Source organism: Artemia sp. Qi Xiang Cuo, chromosome 5 (assembly GCF_049724085.1).
Source record: "Artemia sp. Qi Xiang Cuo chromosome 5, ASM4972408v1, whole genome shotgun sequence".
Lineage (NCBI taxonomy): Eukaryota > Metazoa > Arthropoda > Branchiopoda > Anostraca > Artemiidae > Artemia > Artemia sp. Qi Xiang Cuo.
The window spans coordinates 14811152-14829896 of NC_142798.1; the positions used below are offsets into that span (position 1 = coordinate 14811152).

Consider the following 18745-nt stretch of genomic DNA (forward strand, 5'->3'; position numbering starts at 1 on the left):
CTGTTCAAATGGAACTTGTGTATTATAACGACCACAGAGTTTCACCCTCAAATTCTCTTCTATAATCTTTCCTAAAATCTTCTTTCAAAATGTCTCTAACGGTTTCGCCGAAATAATTCCATAAGCTGTCTAAAACCGTTTCGCCCAAATAATCCCTAAACGTAATTTCAGCGTGTTCCTTTTGTTTGGCATCTCAGTACTTTCACATTTCAAATTTCTAGGAAACCCTTCCCTACGTTAATCTCTTCATCTCATAAATTTTCCTAGCTAAACTATTATGGTTTCGTTAGAATATCAATTTATCTCTCCGACTTAAAGCTCCGTGAAGCCGTATTTAAAAATAGAATTTCTATCTCTTTAGACTCCCGCATAATTCCAAGATAACAAGTGATGTCATTTATGATTCCTGACACTAAAGATCAATGAAGCCCTATTTAAAAATAGAATATTAATTTTTCTCTCTGTCCTAAAGAACGTTTATCCCTCAGGCCTAAAGATTAAAGAAGCCTTAATGTTTCTTAATTCCCTCTTCGTGAATCAACAATTTCCCCGCCGATTATGTAAATCAATTTCTCAGGTTAAGCTAACCAAACAACAATGAAGCCATGTTTGTTTCATAATTCCCCCATCGTGAATCAATAATTTACCCTAGCGATTATGTAAATCACAGATTAAAGAAGCCATGTTTGTTTCTTAATTCCCTCTTCGTGAATCAACAATTTCCCCGACGATTATGTAAATCAAGTTCACAGGTTATGTTAGCCAAACAACAATGAAGCCATGTTTGTTTCATAATTCCCCCATCGTGAATCAATAATTTCCCCGAGCGATTATGTAAATCACAGATTAAAGAAGCCATGTTTGTTTCTTAATTTCCTCTTCGTGAATCAATAACTTCCCCTTCGATTACGCAATCAATTTCTCTGACGTTCATTTCCCCCTCGATTACGCAATTAAGTTCTCGGAACTTCACTTCCCCTTCGATTACGCAATCAAGTTCTCGGAAATTAACTTCCCCTTCGAGTCCTAGATCAATAACATTGTTCCCGGTAGAATTCAATGCGCATGTGCAACCTTCGCCCCCCGAGCTATTACACATAGAAACAACAAATAAATCGATCTTGGAAAAAGAGGTCATTGACCCCATTACGTAATCATTCTCCCTAATGACTCTATGCCCATATTTGGTGCCCCGTCAGCATTAAAAATGCTGACAGGACCACGTGGTCCTGTCACGAGTATAAGATAGCCTTCTACTCCTATTAACCAATATCTAGAAAAAATGAACTAAAAATCATACTAACTTAAAATATTCCGTTAATGACACTACCAATTTTTTATATTTTCACCAAGATAGTTCCAATTTTTGATCCCTACATAAAAGCGAAGAAAACACTAGCCAGACAGAGAACCAATGGGTTAGTAATAGCTACACAGGGTCCAGCACCGCAACAGTGGACCGATAATCCGATGTTTGTTAAACATCCAAAGCATGTTTTGGATGTTTAGCATCCAAAACATGCTGTAATGTGTATACCTTTGTAAGCTGTATACCGTTGTAAGGTGTATACCGTGTTGTAAACGACTGAGAACAAACGAGAGAGAGAGAAAAAAAAACAAAAAACGTAGACTCCCGCCACGTTTAATCTGATAATATCTCATTTTTTTAAATCATAGAAGGGTCTTCACTCTTGAAAACCAGCCCCAACTTATGTTTAAGAACGATCGAGCATTAAATCCTTTTACTTATTTCCTCCTTTTATTGGAAATAAGATTTTATTGGAAATAAGTTTTTTTCCTCCTTATAATTCGAAGCATAAATAAACCTTAACCCCAACCAAACACCTTAAGTAGATGAAGCCCAAATTATGTTTTAAGGACAACTGTACATTACCTTCTATTTACTGCTCATGAATTGAAACATATATAAATCTCAAATACTACTATTGTAACTAATTCTAACAATTCATTGCAGCACCGAGCTGCTTGAGGCTAGCACAGTAGCATACGCTCCCCCTCTATCCTAATCTATTACAAATTTCACCCTTTACCCCTCCCATGAGTTGCAATTTTCCTTGAATCCTGCATTATGATGTTTTTCCATCCCATTAAGGGACTGACTGATTTTCTTTGGCTCCAGAAGGATTAATCTGTAAAATGTCGCCTAGGCCAGTGGTGATTCTACGCCTGGGTAAGGGGGGCCGCTACCCTCAGTTTTTCTGACATCTGGCTTTAAATTTATTTAATTTTGTATTTTTACACCCCTAGGGTAAACCTTGCCCTCCCCCCAGATTATAAGGCCTAAAACCGCTACTGGCCTAGCCGGGATGCTACCATTTCATCTATCCGTCACATGCACTAAACGTCATTTTGTCGACAAGGAAAATCCGTCAGAACATCGAAACGTCAGGACATAGACAGTCATAACATCAACACGTCGGTTCATCGACAGTCACAATCGCTTCCCGTCAGAGCGTCGACAGTCATAACATCGACACGTCAGTTCATCGACAGTCACAATAGCTACTCATCAGAACGTCGACAGTGATAACATCGACACGTCATAACATCTAAAAAAAAATTAGTTGTTATGACCTGTCGATGTTATGACTGTCAACGTTCTGACGGTTCGTGGTTCTGACTTGTCGACGTTATGACTGTCGACGTTCTGATGGTTATTGGTTCTGACGGATTTTCGTAATGAAAAAAATGTTGATGTTATGACGTGTCGATGTACTGAGGTGTCGATGTTATGACTGTCGATGTCCTGACGTTTCGATGTTCTGACGGACGTTTTGTCGATGTTATGACGGATTTTGTCGATTTCCTGACGGTAGTGTCTTGACGTGTCGATGTCCTGGCACCTTCCCGGCCTAGCCATCTTGATCTTGAAAGTCATAAAATTGGGATGGAATTACGTTTTTTGCACAGGCTAACACGATAAGCGGTCAGTCGGACCAGTGCCTAAAATGACCTGTTCTTGAAACAATAAATAAATAAAGACCAATAATGAAATAAATAATAAACAATAATGAAATATATAATAACCAATAATGAAATAAATAATGACCAACAATGAAATAATTATGAAATAAATAATGACCAATAATGAAATAAATAACGACCAATAATGAAACAAATAAAAACAAATAATAAACAATAATGAATTAATTATGAAATGAATAGTGACCAATAATGAACATATAAACGTTCAAATGGGGACCAGTCCATTTATTAGACTGTGAAGACAGATACAAAAGTCTGTATATTTCGACCACACACACAACGATCGTCATCAGCAGATATTATAAAGCATTAAAATTAAAACTAACATACTTATACAGAATAAAATAATAACTCTCTCAGTTAAATCTAGTGAATGAACCGGAAGTAATTATTTTATTCTGTATAAATATGTTAGTTTTAAGTTTAATGCTTAAAGTATATCTGCTGATGACGATCGCTGTATATGTGGTCAAAACATCCAGACTTTTGTATCTGTTTTGAATTGAACTCTCTCAGACAAACATAGTGAATGAACCGTAATTAATTGTTTTGTTCTATATAAATATGCTAGTTTTAATTTTAATGCTTTATTATATCTGTTGATGACGATCGCTGTAACGTGGTCGAAATATCCAGACTTTTGTATGTGTTCACTGTCTAATAAATTGACTTATCCGCATTTGAACGTTTATTTGTTCGTCATAGAAAAGCAGTTTGGTCTTGGAAAAAAAAAATACCTAATTTGAGGTATTACGTCGAAAATAAGACCAATAATAAAATAAATATTGATCACTAATGAAATAATAATGTAGAAAATATTGACCAATAAATAAATAACGATCAATAATGAAATAAAAAATGACCAATAATTAAATAAATAATAACAAATAACAAATAACGACAATAATGGCCTAAAAATGAACAATTCTCAAATAATAAAAAAAAAAAAATAATAAGCAAAACCTTAAATCATATTTTAGTATAGCACCATGGATCCTTTTTTGTTTTCTCCTCATAATTCGAAGCATAAACTTTAAGTACCCGAACGTAAACATGCAACTTAGCTTAGGCTCTATCCTAAATCAACATGCTCTTGTAAAATTACTGAGGTGCTTAAAGCAAAGTGTGATTTATTACACCCATTACATAGCTTTTCCAACGTACGTTTGATCGAAGAGCATAAATCTCATCCTCTCAATTGGATCAGACATTGAGAGCATAAGAATGAAAAACATACTTTACTCTTTCACTAAAAATAGCAACTTTGTGATTTATGTCTTGCCAGAAGAATGAAGAAGGTTAGAATTATGTTCTTTTATTTTCTTGTTTTTAAAGTGACAAGTAAAAGAGGTAAAACCAGCTGAAAGGTGAGGGGGTTCTGGGGTTCCAAGTTCTCTTAGAAAGACAGTGAAGCGCAATTCTTATGTTTAAGCTGGGCCCGACGCTTATGAAAATGCGAGAACAATATATATATATATATATATATATATATATATATATATATATATATATATATATATATATATATATATATATATATATATATATACATATATATGTATGCGTGTTTTTTTATATATACATATATATGTATACGTGTTTTTTTTATATATATTCATGTTTAATATATATATACATATATATATATATATATATATATATATATATATATATATATATATATATATATATATATATATAGGCTAATGTAGTAGAAAATACCCCACCACAGGACAAAAAACAAACCAAAAAACCTTAAAGTCGCAGAAAAAAACTCTTCAATCTCGTCATTGAAGTTTTTCGTCATTTAGTATATTTTTTGTACTTTATATTTTAAATATTTATTTTTTGGTAATGTGGGGATAAGTGGGTGGTTGGTTTCAATAATGGGATCAAAATACTATGGGACAGCAAGAAAGATTGAAAAATATACAAAATTTGGAATGACACAAAGAGATATATTTTTAAGGGGGGGGGGCGAGTGCTGAAAATAATGTATGTGTGTAAGTTGTTTATTGTTTGTTATTTTTTTGTAGCCATGGGCGTTGTGGCTTTAGAGCATTAAATATATCTATCTATCATCTTTAAAAAAAAGTCCTTCTCCAAGATTATGCTTAGTAGAACCATGAGACATAATATGTTCAATTGAATCACTCCATGCCTCCGTTTTAATAGTTGGAAAAAAACCTACTTGGCATCATGTTTGATGTAATTAATAATATTTTATTATTATGAGAACAATTTTAGACAATTGGCTAGTGAAACACCCCTCCCCCCCCCCGCATCCTTTACTTCCCTTACGTACCTCAAATTCGAAGGTTCAAACAATAAACCTACATTTTTCAAAAGAGAAAGCTAAATTGGGAATTACTTCTATTTCCTTCACTTTTTTCCAGATGTGGCAGCGGTACAACCAGGTTTGGCAACAGTGATTATTTAATTATTTATAATGAAGTTATTAAATGATTATTTATTGTAATTAACTAATTATTCTCCATTATGATCAGCTAATACTAGTTGACATAAAAATTGCCAACTAGAGTAGACATGAACTGAATTGAATTTCTATTTGAATTGAATTTATTGCAAAAAACAGAAAATATACAACTATTTAGCAAAATCTACAGTATTTTACATGCAGCAAAAAAAAAAAAAAAAAAAAAAAAAAAAAAAAAAAAAAAAAAAAAAAAAACCTTCAAATTAGTCTCCCTCGTAAGGCTCTATGACCAGAAAAAACAGGGATTCACAAATTAAGACATTAAGAACAGGACTTGTTATTATTTTTGATATGCCATCCAGGGTTAGGAAACATTAAACCAAAATGGTAGGAATTGAGGTAGGATGAATGGGATAATAAGACACGAAGTATGACTCATTATGAGTAAAGAAGCTTCTTATTCTAGTTGTATAATCTATAATGAAAAAGCGCAAGGTATCAGTCATAGTTATATATACCCCGTGTGGGACCAGCCGATGGAGACAGTATGTCGATGGAGACACCGACAAGTTCTAGATACGTCGAAAGGAGCGATGAGATAAGATCTTGGGATCAAATTGGCTTAAACCAATTTGGCATAGGGAAAGAACATAACAGTGGTGACAGATTTTAATAATATACTAGTACGGCATAAACAATACAGCAGTTGGTTATGAAATAGTCTACAAGTTAATATGGAACTCGCATAAGGGCTAAACCTTAATTATGTAACGATGAATTAATTAAAAAAACACGAAAGAAGTTTTCAAAGAAAAATAAAGAGCTGTATCAAACCAAAGACGAGCAGAAATAAAGTCAACAAATAATTCAAACGTAAAACGACAATAAAGCAATATCAATAAATAAATGTAACCCAAAACGAACAGAAACTACAGTAAATAACCAAGTCAAACTTAAAACGAATAGAAACTAACACAAAAAAGAGTAGGGTTAAGGCCTACAGTCCCTACTAAAGACCGGAAACGTGAATCATGCTTTACGGGAATTTTTATTTTGTTTAGATCTATGTGTTTTTATTTGTCATAACATCAAAGAAAAGAAAATGACAGAAACAAGATAACTGAGATTACTGAAAAAATATTTGGTTTAAGTAAACCAAGATAAATTAGAAGTGAAGGAAATTAGTTCTTGATGAAAACTCCAAGCAACTCAAGTTGCTTCTTCTTTGAATCCAAAGTTGGGGAAACAGCTTGGTATTATCGAGTCCCAAAAGACAAATTGTCGTGAGTTGACAACACTGCTAAGAGATATTGTAGCAGTCGCTATGAGAAAAGAGTAGTGTGGTTTCAGAAAAAGAAGAAGATGTATTAACCAAGTTTTCATATTTGAACTAATAACTGGGACGTACTGTAATCTTTTGTGATTCCCGGCAATTCCCACTTGTTTTAAGTTAGACATATTATGTAAGCTAGTTTTTGCCTCCTGTGTTCAGTTATGGCTATGGGCAGGGGCGTCCCGAGGGGGGGGTTGGCGCAAGCCCCCCCCCCCCCCGATTTTTTGGCATTCGGTAAAATTTTCGCCGAAAGCGATATTTCGGCATAAATCAGGTAGCGATTCGGTAAAATTTACGAAGATCCCCCCCCCAATGAAATGAACCTCGGGACGCTCCTGGCTATGGGTATTAGTGTAGGATATTTAAAAAGGCACAGTGGCAGTTGAGCACACAAGTAATCCATGTTTTATTGCGGTTCAACGGCTGTGTTGAAGAATTTTAAACTAAGTCATTAAATAACTTTTGTGCTTCGACAAATTCATTAGCGTACACGCTAATCAAAAATCGGAAGTCGCAGAAAGTGATTTTAAGCATGGGAAAACATCCTGTTATGTCATTTGAAACTCCCACCTAACTTATCTTAATGCAATAAGCTGTTTCTTATAGCTTTGTCAACTGATAAACGCAGTTCTTTTAGTCTTTCCGAGAACAAAAAAAACGGCATCCATTTTTGTATAGTAAGTAAGTTTCATTGCACTAAAAGCTCTAGGGGCATGGTAATACAAAGCAAAAAAAGAAAATTCACTTACAAAAATCTACTTCTGTGCTCCGTTGCCAACCTGAGAAATCAAATCGTCCTAATTTTTACCGCCTGCAAAACATTTGTTACTCATAACATTCACCAGTCATCTCTCATCAAACCTACACTCTCCACACACTTCATTTCTCAACTCACTCAATTCTTCACGCATTTAAACTGTGCAAAACCACAATTTGACGTGAAGAATTTGCACAAGAAGAAGAAGGAAAAATGCTGTGTGAACCAGTGGCTTTATGCATAGGGAAAAAAGTTTCCCAGATGAAAAGCCCCGTAGCCAAGGATTCATCATAAGTTCGAAGAAAACAATTACCTGCCAAGTCCATTCTTTGGCCGTTTTTCCTTCAAGAATAAGGCAACTCCCTGGAAACATAGGAAATCTCATGAAGTCCTTTCGACCATGGCGCTTTTGGAACTCAATAATCCTCATGGAACCTATCAATAAGAGAGTTACTTTTACATTTATAAAGCTTCTTGACTGCTCAATCTTTTCTTCCGTAGCTAGCCAAATTAAACAATATTTCTTGGCGATAAATTAATCATATAAATTGTAAAGAAAATATTACTAGCGTCTCTTATTGTTGGATCTATCACGGTCTTTATTTATGGTTATAAGAATGTATTTACTGATTAGAAGATGGTTGTTAGGTTAGAAATGTTAGAACATCTTCGACGATTTTAAGGTTCCTGACAAAGATAATTACAAGGGAAGAGTCAGAAATACCAACGATTTAGCTGGTTGACTGGAAATATCCACGGGCAAGTCGTTAACCAGAAAATCGAGACCAATATCCTTCGACTGGTTGATGGGTGCAGATGTTTTATCTAATTAGATCGACTACCAACACAAACTTTTTTTTACAGTGATATGTTTTTCAGACTAACATTAACTTGCAAACTAACACTATGATTATAACAAATTAAAAATTTCTTTTCAACGGTAAAACCTGCACATACCTTCAGAAAATAAAAGAAATTCGAAATTTGAGCTGAATAAACAAGTCTCGAAGTTTCTTGCGCTGTTCAAAGTAGTTCAGAAGAAAAGAAAGATCACGTTTTAGACCTAAAGTTAGGATACCAGAATTCACAGTAATGACTGTGGTCAAGTACAGACCATTTACCCGTGCCGCAGCCATTTAAACATTTGCCTCTCAATTACATGGACTATTTGTCTTGGCTTTTTTCTTTCTACAATTAGCCAGGTCTTGATGCAACCTGTGCTTCGAAGATGCTAAATATTTTTAAGATGAATTGTCTCTGGCTAGTTTTAAGCAATCTTTTGATTGATTGAAAGACAAGAAAGGGAGGCGTTCAAAGAAAAATCATAATTCCTGACGATTTTACAAAGTAAGAAGAGACAAAGTCGACTCGCGTACAGAACATAAGTTTTAGTCTTCCTTTACCTCCAAAAAGCGCGATTATGACTCATCACCAAGAAATATTACACAAGCTGTGAGAAAATGTAGTTCTACACCCCACAATCTAGTTCGTGTTATCAAAAAAAGATGAAACGGTTAGATCATTTTGAACAATGATAGTACTACTGACAACTCAATGCAGCACCTGATGCCAAAACAGCTGCGGACCTTTCTCCTCCACCTCAATCTATGCAAAGATTCACTGATTATACCGTTCCATGAGGTTCCAGTTTCCTTTAAATTCTTTATTATGACCTCTCCCCCCTCCGTTTGAGGACGAACCTGCCTTTGATTTAGGCCAAACAAATGGCCAAAAACTACAATCTTCTGCAATCTAACGAAAATAAGACTTCCATTTCATGGGGCAGAAAGAGGTCGTAGCAATATACCTGAAGAAAGGATAAACATATAGGAAAACAAAACGTCAATTAGATTGGGCAAAAAGAGGGTTGTGAGAAAATACCGAAAGGAAGGAGGGACCTAAACAAAAGCAAGAGGTTAATTAAATGGGACAGAAAGAGGTAGTAAGAAAACACCTAAAGGAGGGAAGGACCTAAATGAAAATAAGAATTCCATTAAATTGGGCAGAAAGAGGTCGTAAGAAAATATCCAGAGGAAGCAGGGACTTAACTGGGATTAGTACAGACTAAAGGTGTGGACAGGTGAAGGGTAGCGGCTATTTTGGTTAGATTATGAAAATATTCTGAAGAATGATACTTTTATTGCTCTTTTCATTGCAATAAATCTGACCAGATTTTATACTCAGAATCCATCTTTTTCATCAAACTATGGGTATCCCAGTACATACAGCTTTATTTTCTGTTTCGTCAAATTTTTTGATAGTTCTGAAATAGTGCTCTATTTATTCAATGTTTCCCAGCTGTTTCGCTGACGACATTTTATTATTTGGCCTGAGGGGAGACTTCTTTGAAGGATTTTTCAAGGAATTTGAGCACGATTGACGAAAAGGGTACCTAGTTTAAGGTAGTACGTCGAATAGATTGACGAAAAGTCTACAAATTACTTTAGAAATCATTTAGAAACCTTTAGAATCTTTAGAAATCATTACTTTAGAAACCTCTAGCCTACAACAGGACCAACCCTCACATTGATTGTTATATTAGGGGAACAGCTGTTATATTAGGGGAACAGCTGCAAATTAAATCCCTTTGCATGATTTGTTCATTCTAAATAAGCGATTTTAATTTTGGATTTTCGTTTTAAAATAGCAAAACAACGATTTCTATTTAATTTTTTTTTCAAAGCATTTTTCGTCTGTAAAACAGGGGTGCTGTTATTTCATTGACTTGTAGGGCTCTATGAGTATGTTCAATTATCTGCTTGTACGAGATACTAATTTTTTGGAGAGGAGACGATTGAAAAATGAAGGACTGGGTCATACGCCTCTCACTGATAGTAATTCCATAACAATAATAATAATAATAACTTACAATAATATTAAGAATATCAGCACCCTCCTACCAGGTTGGAGGTAGGATCCTCCAACCTCTTACCAGGACAATTTGATAAGAAACTCGGCAAAATATTATCGAAATCATAACAAAGACCTGCTTTAAATAGTGTTTTCAATTTCAGCAGAGATAAATCAACTGTGATCTAGCTAGCGGTGTTTTACCTCTTTGGTCCCGTGATAATTTTTGGACTGGATACACCAGCAACTTGAACAGAAGTTAAATGAACAGAAATATCCAAAAGGAAATCCTTGAAATTGCAAGACAGATGGCAGATTTCAGATTCTGTGTCACCTTACATGCTTTAATTTTGGGAAACAAATTTTTCATAGTCACTTAGGAAGGCTGTAGAAATTAAAATCCATAGAAAAAGCTTCCTCCAGACAAGAGATACAGGGATGGAAACTCTTGAACCTGGTTTTTAACAGACTCATTGAAACTTTATCTTCCCAATCAAAGTTAATTTTACAAAAAAAAAAAAAAAAAAAAAAAAAAAAAAAAAAATGTCCTGCCAAAGATTACAGATTAAGATTAAGTGCTTGACTAAAAACTTGGCAAAATTTTACGGAAGCCGAATAAAAGCGTTGCTGTCAAAATATAATAGACAATGGTTTCAATTTAGGCGAGGCCAAATTAACTGTGTTCGTTGGTAGGCTACAACAACAGCTTGACGAAAAACATATGAACAGAAATTGTGCAAACAGGTATCTCTGAAACTGCAGCATAGATTGTACTAGATTACGGGCAAAAAACCGATATTGAAACACGAAAAAAAAAATAAAAATACAATTTATTAAGCATTAGCAATAAGCAAATCCATTAGACGAAAATGTATATTAATCTGCGTTAATGAATATCTAGACATTTGTCCGGATTCAATTTCACAATTATTTTAAAAGGCTTCTAGAAACAGTAGGAGATATTTCGTCTTTTCTTTTCTCCTTTTCTTTAATATACAACGAATACATTATTTCGAATTCAAAGTGTTCTATTTTTTCTTTTGGATAGTTTAGCTCATGGAAGCTGTGTTTTTGAGAAATCATAGCTGTGTTATTTAGTTTACATTTTAAGCGTACAGAACTACAATTAAATACTAACAGAAATTGAAGGGAGTAGGACTATATGAAGTTCACATAACCTTGAAAGAGGTTATTCGAACAGAAAGCGCGGAGAACTACAATTAATTACGAACAGAAATTGAAGGGAGTAGGACTATATGAAGTTCACATAACCTTGAAAGAGGTTATTCGAACAGAAAGCGCGGATAACTACAATTAATTACGAACAGAAATTGAAGGGAGTAGGAGTATATGAAGTTCACATAACCTTGAAAGAGGCTATTCGAACAGAAAGTATCCAAAGAAAATTTTTAAATTGCAACACAGACGCCATTAGTTAAACTAAAAAACCTAATAATACGAGAAAAAAAAAGAAAAACCAAAAGTTAAAACAAAAGTCTACATATATTCTTTTATTACTAAGCTATTTGTACGAAACAAGAAATAAATAGGACAATATTTTTTAAGACTAGTATACATCCATAAAATAAACGGTCTCTTATTCGATTGTAAGTAAAACCTTCCTTCACCTAATCCTTCTAATCACCTAATTAATTTTGACTCTAGCTCCAATGAATCACAGTTTTGTCTAAAATTGTAACGCAAAAATTTTAGAGAACTAAGGAACTTTTTATTTATTTCTGCTTTTTTTTACAAGTACGTTCCATCAAACAGTTCGTGGTAATGAGGTGTACTAAAGAAAAACTAAAAAAGTTTTTTTAGTACTTCCAAAAGAGCTATTTAATCTAATTAAACGACCTTTGTAATTCAGGGGTTATTCTTAAAGAATTGAAACACAAATAAAAATTTAGTGCAAGGAGCGAGGGAATGACGAAGGGACAAACCCGCTCATATACCTAATAATTTCTGTTCGTTTTAAGTTTTAATGTTGTTCCTTACTTCCAGTTGAAAAAAACTTTTTTTTTTCATTTAATTATATCTAATATTAACTTTGTCGTCAGCTCCAATGAAGGACAATTTTGTCAAAAATAATAACACAAAAATTTTAGAGTACTACGGTTTTTTTTTTAAAGCGGATAATGAGTAAAAATACCCTGATAGCAAATCTTCAGCAACAGGGACATAATTTGTTTCAAGTTCATTTTAATTAATCTTTCCGTCTTTGATAATGTGACTTGATCTGGCTGGAAGCCAGAAGATACTCATCCATAGGTTTAAGGTATTTTGAACAACAATAGCATTTGGGCATAGGTTGCCCGTATGTTATCTCAATTATCCGTCTTTAAATGAGTATACCAGCAATTAATCGTCGGGCAAATATCCGGATACCGATGTCCTGATACTTGGAAAACATAATCTGGCAGCAAGAGGAAACTATTTGGCTTAATCCTAGCAGACTTCATCTATTCTTCCTTACTAAAAGCAACCACATCTGCATGACAGGCAGATCCTATGCAGGCACAAGTTCAAGCAGTAGACTCTATTTTTATTTTTTTGTTTAGAGGCGCAATTTCGCGGTTGCTGTAGCACGTCTTACTCATACGTCTGAAAACATTTTGAGCAGACCAGTGTTACTCGTCTTTCGCAAATATCCTGATGAAGACATACCTATGCAAACATACTTCAGCAGCAAACATAAAGCAAAAAGGCCTGAGTCCACTAGATTACCTCTGTTCTTCCTTATACAGTAAAGCCATCTGCATGGCAGCCAGATGCCACACAGGGACAAATTCAAGGAGCAGATTCTATCTTCGTATTGATTAAAAGTGGAATTCAGAGGTTTCTGTCGCTCTTCTCCATCACTCCTTTGAAGAATCAGGAGCATACTAGTGTCTTCAAGTCTTTATTGAGGGGAGCTTATATTTTCCTTCAATCTAAGACATGCTTGTAATCATTACAAGAAATTTCTTACAAATCTTCAATTTTTTTTTCTCTCATCGTATTAGCCTTAAAATCCAAATGTACAAATAAAAATATTTTATTTTCCACTTGGCATTATTTATATTCATAAGCAATTGAAAAGTTGAGCAATTGAGCAAACTGTAGGCTGTACGAAAAGTGTAGTTTAATCCCGCTTTCTAGAGTTATAATGGCAGAAAGGTTGAGATGGCTAGGCACGTTCTAAAGAGGAAGGATTACAGATTACCAAAGATTGTCCTGTTCACACAACCGTCTAGGGCTAATCGAAAAGCAGGTCGTCCTCTGTAGGGGTGGGAGAATGTTGTAAGGAAAGGTTTACGGGAAGAGAGAGGCTTTAAATAGATTGTGATGGAGGTGGAGCGTGCGTAGCTGTGTTGGCCTCAGGCGGCTTGGTGTTGCGGTGAGTTTTCAGCAGTAGCAGTAGTAGCATTGTAAAATTTAAAGTTAAAGGTACACCTTTTGGTGCCAAAAGTCTATCATCGACAATATTCTCTCTTTAACCAAAATTTTGGACAGGATTGGTAGTTTGCCCACCTCAAATATTTAGGGTCATTAATTTACTGCATCATTTAAGTTTTAAAAGATGGTTTAAAAGTACCTAAACTAAAGGTTTATCAGCCAAATTGCGGCACCACATAAAAAATTGAAGAAAAATTTAAAATTTAATATACTAAAGAACGTTCTTTTACATCACTGGTAAATCCCCCCCCCCCCGCCAAAAAAAATCCAAAAATAGTAGAATAATAGAAATGAGTTTAATATTTTAACGGTTCACGAAAATTAGGCAGATATTTGTGAAGGAGCCTAAAGTTCAGATAGTGTACACAATCTGTCGACCTCTCTGCCTCTCCCCCTCTCTGTCTCTTTGTCAATCTTTAGTATCAGTTATTGTGAAAGGAATCACTACAAACGTAAACAAAACGAAACATTTGCGCCAAAAATGCCTTTTTACAAGACCCTAAAAATAAAATATAGTCGATAGCATCAATAGATAAATTTAAATAAATTTAAATTTAAATATAGACGTTCACTTTAAACAACAAGACAATTTAGCTGCTCAATTAGCTGCATATAATCCAAATTTAGCTGCATAAAATCCAAGTTTAGCTGCACATAATCCAAATTTAGCTACATATAATTCAAATTTAGCTGCATATAATCCAAATTTAGCTGCATATAATCCAAATTTAGCTGCATATAATCCAAATTTAGCTGCATGTAATCCAAATTTAGCTACATATAATCCAATTTAGCTGCTAAATTCGAATGATTTTGGTGTCTTTTAAGATTATTATTCACGCAATAAGTACATGCTGCAACTCTTGAAACCGTTGTCTACGTTCAGAACATTTTCTTTGTGACAAATCTCCCTGAAAAGTTCAAAATTCAAAATTGTCTTTTCAGTGGGGAAGCGAACGAAAAAATAATAAAGATATTTTTAGCCATTATCCAGATTGCTAAAAAGGATTTGAAGATTGGAAGTGGAATAGCGGATTTTATAAAATTGGCGAACACCAATCATAAGAAAAATACTAAAGATTGTATGGTAGGAAGAGATCTACCCAAGAACCTTTCAAAAGGCCATCCACCAATAGAAAAATTATAGTTGAGAAATGTTGTTGCCAGTGTTACCAATACAGCACCGGATCTTCAAATGAAAGACAACCTTTGATTTAACTGCAATAGGCGTGACTATCAGACCACTTCTTACTCTCCTGAAGATTTGTTTGAAGGGACATAGAAGCATAGATAGGGTCTTTATATATATCGATACATAGGCTATTATGTAGAAGCTGAAGAGGGTTCGAGGTTTCACTCAGTTGATCTCCGATATTTCTTTAAGTACCGAGTGACGTATCTCCAATGAATTTTATAAATGTTGGTACTTAGTCTGTATTTTAGCAACTACCCGAATTATCGAAAAAAATTTTGAAGATTGGAACAGACGAATTTATAAATTTGATAAGCACCAAACTTGAAACAAGAACCTGATCCAGAGAAAGATTGTCGAATTACAACCGGGATAGGTTAAATTCAACTATCATTGTCACTAGAACCACTTTGCATAAACCTGCACAGTCAGTAGAACGCCAATTTTTACAGTTAAGATTTATGAGTTAGCAATCCAGACTGTAACTAGAAAACGCCTTAGGGAATAATCAATTACTGACAAGGGAAAAGGTATGAATTTTATTTCTAGGGTAACAATAAAAGCTCTGTTGCTATTCAGCTTTACTAAAAGTCCGCCTTCACGCAGAAAACATTTCCCAATGCTTGATTCTCACCAAATCTGAAAAAGACGAGTGCCAATCCTGCAAATCTTGCAGCATTCTGTATGACATGCCTTTCAGTCTCACATATAGTTTTCTCACAAAACTATTATTCAATAATAGGATTCCCCATATACAATACGAATCTCTGAGTTCGCAATCCGGTCGATTTTGCTGCAAAAAATTCGAAAAACTAAACTTCGAATGCATATGAAAATCTGCAGTGCCAATGATAAAATTTCACAAAGATGGTGGCAATTCTTCAAACATGGAGGAACAGCTCATCGGTATTCGTCAAAAAAATTTCGTGGATCAGCGCAAAAATTTGCATTATAATTGTAAATTCTACGTCTAGAAAGAGCAAAAGTAAAAAAAAAGGCACTGAATTTTACAATCCCTACCGGTTCTGCTGATCACCGTTTTATGGCCCTTTCGCTAGGAAGTGCAACGGGAGGGGGGGGGGTTAGGGGCCAGCCACCCTGTGCTGTCGCAGACCCTTCCTGTTTTCTTTCCCCAGATTTCTCCAGGTACCCATTAAGAGCTGGGTCGACTCTGGCTGAGCTTACAAAGTTACGCCACTGACCCCCGTTCGAACCATATAACCAACGAGGTTTTACAAAAGTAGAAACTAAATCCTAATCTTCAAAGTTGTTGGTAATCATGGTTAATTGATAATTCTATGCCAAGGCTAGCTTTCTGAACTAGCTGCAATAACAACAGATTTTTACTTTATTCTCTTCAGAGAAACTTTAATTGATCAATAAATTTAATTGATCTTAATAAATTTAATTTAATCAATAAATAAATTTAATAAATTTAATCAATAAATTTAATTGATTAACAGAAAGTATTCACTTTCTGTTTCATTACGTACCAATTAAAATTACTTTTCCTTCAACTCAAGAATCTTGACTTTTCGTCTGTTGTCCGAAGTCAAGTTCTTTACTTCATTAAAAAGTATGTTTTATCTAACGAAAGTACAGAAAGATTACGAAACTTAAAACAGGCAGAAAATATCATGTGTATGATAGTGTGTTCCAATATATTGATGTGATGCAATACAAAATGCCAGAAATGGGCACTTTTCTACTGTATGCTCTTTTGTGATTTCATTTCATTTTAAAATTTTCATTTGAACAAACACCCATGTGTGACCATTCTTCTTTAAAAAAAAAATCATATTATTGTAGATGGTAGTTTTAGTATTCTCATACATGTTGAACGTCAATGGATAACTTTTACCCAGATCAAACTTTTTTTTTTTTTTTTTTTTTTTTTTTTTTTTTTTTTTTGAGCATGTTTAACACAATTTATCTAATATAGTAAAAATTTTATTTTTCTTGTTGCTTTTCATGAACAAATTTAGAATTATGGGATTTTCAAACAGTTCGTGATAATGAACCATAAGCAAGGAGTAACACAGCTCAATAGTAGATACCGAAACTCTGAAAAACGGAATTTTGATACAAATAGATACATCAATAGAATCATATTTTTTTACTGATTTCATATATATCACTTCCATCAAGTTTAATCTTATCCATCAAAAGTTATGCACCAAAGAAAATGTGCCTTATTTTTGAAAAAAGGAGTAAACATTCCCTATAAATCCCAGAACCCTATTGAAAAATCCCACTATCAGATTCAACATATCGGATAGCCCTACTGCAAATGTTTTAAGTTCCAATCTGCAAAAATGTGGAATTTGTATTTTTTGCCAGAAGAAAGACCACGGATGCGCCTTTATTTTTTTGTTTTGTTTCCCAGGGGTGATCGTATCGACCCAGTAGTATCGTGAGAGGCTCATTCGAACGGAAGTTAAAAGTTCTAGTGCCCTTTTTAAGTGACCAAAAAATTGGAGGGCACATTGGCCCTCTCCCACACTAATTTTTTTCTCAAAATCACCCAATCAAAATTTATCCCCCTTAATCCCCCGAAATTTATCAAAACTTAATCCCCCACAGTTCTCGGGGGAAGGGTTATAAGTTATTAACTTTGCCCATTGTTTACATAGAGTATTGGTTAATGGGAAGTATACAGACGTTTTCATGAGGGATTTTTCTGAAGGGGGGGGGGGTGGAGGAGAAGGTTAAGAGGGAGGGTTTTTTCATGGATGATTTTTCCTTGGGAGAAGGGACATTTCTATGAATGGGGTGCCGGATTTCCCAGCATTATTTAAAAAACCATCAGAAATTAAATAAAACAACAAGTTTTTTTCAACTGAAAGCAAGGAGCAATATTAAAACTTGAAATGAAAAGAAATTATTACTATTATAACGTATATGAGGGGGTTTGCTCCCTAGTCAATACCTCACCTTTTACGCTCAAGTTTTTTTGTACTTTCAAAAGAGCTATCTATTCTAATTAACTGGCCTTTATGATTCAGGGGTTTGTGATTCGAACACAATTCAAACTTTAGCGTAAAGAGCGAGGTATTGACTAGGGGGAGAACTCTCTAATATACGTAATAAAAATATACGAATATAGAAGTTCGTTACGTAAGTTAATTCCTAAGTATATACCAAGGTACTACTTTGCTGGGGCCCCCGTACCAAACAGGTCTATAGGTCTTTACACTCTGGGAATGGCGCAATTTCAAAGTTCAAGGAATATACATGTTTTTTTTATTATGACATCGATTTTTTGTGTGGCAGTCGATTATATAAATTTGGCGGTTATTCAAATATAATAACTTGATTGGTCGTTTTTCTAAAAAAAAAAAAAAAAAACTTGTCATGCTACAATGTACTTAATTTAAAAAAAAAACCCCGATATAATGTCTCTACAGTGCATTCCAACAGGGGAATGACGCAATCCGTGGTCATTCATCTGTAAGTTGATTAGTAGGTTTTCTAGAAAGTATTCAATAGCTTAATTGAAAAGTAACGATAGAATGACATTGTGACTTGACCTAGCTTTACCTCGCCGATGTGATCTGTATAATACATAAGTAACGTTTGAAAAATATTGTCAATTTAAAAAGAAATGGCTGAACAGTGTTTTGAAGGGGCGGGGGTGCAGAGAGGGGGGACGGGCACGAGGGGTCAGTGACCGGGGCGCCAGTGGCCCGAGGGGGTTCGGGTATCCACGTGGTCAGTTACACGGGGAGTCAG

At 34.5% G+C, this 18745-nt stretch overlaps 1 protein-coding gene across 1 annotated transcript in view; it reads right to left on the reverse strand.

Moving 5' to 3' along the window:
* The window catches only part of LOC148951845 (uncharacterized), a 223015-nt gene that overhangs the window by 31082 nt on the left and 173188 nt on the right, over positions 1-18745 (reverse strand). The window contains exon 20 of the mRNA XM_089089083.1: positions 7847-7968. Coding sequence (XP_088945209.1) covers positions 7847-7968 — 122 coding nt within the window. The remainder of the gene's footprint in view (positions 1-7846; positions 7969-18745) is intronic.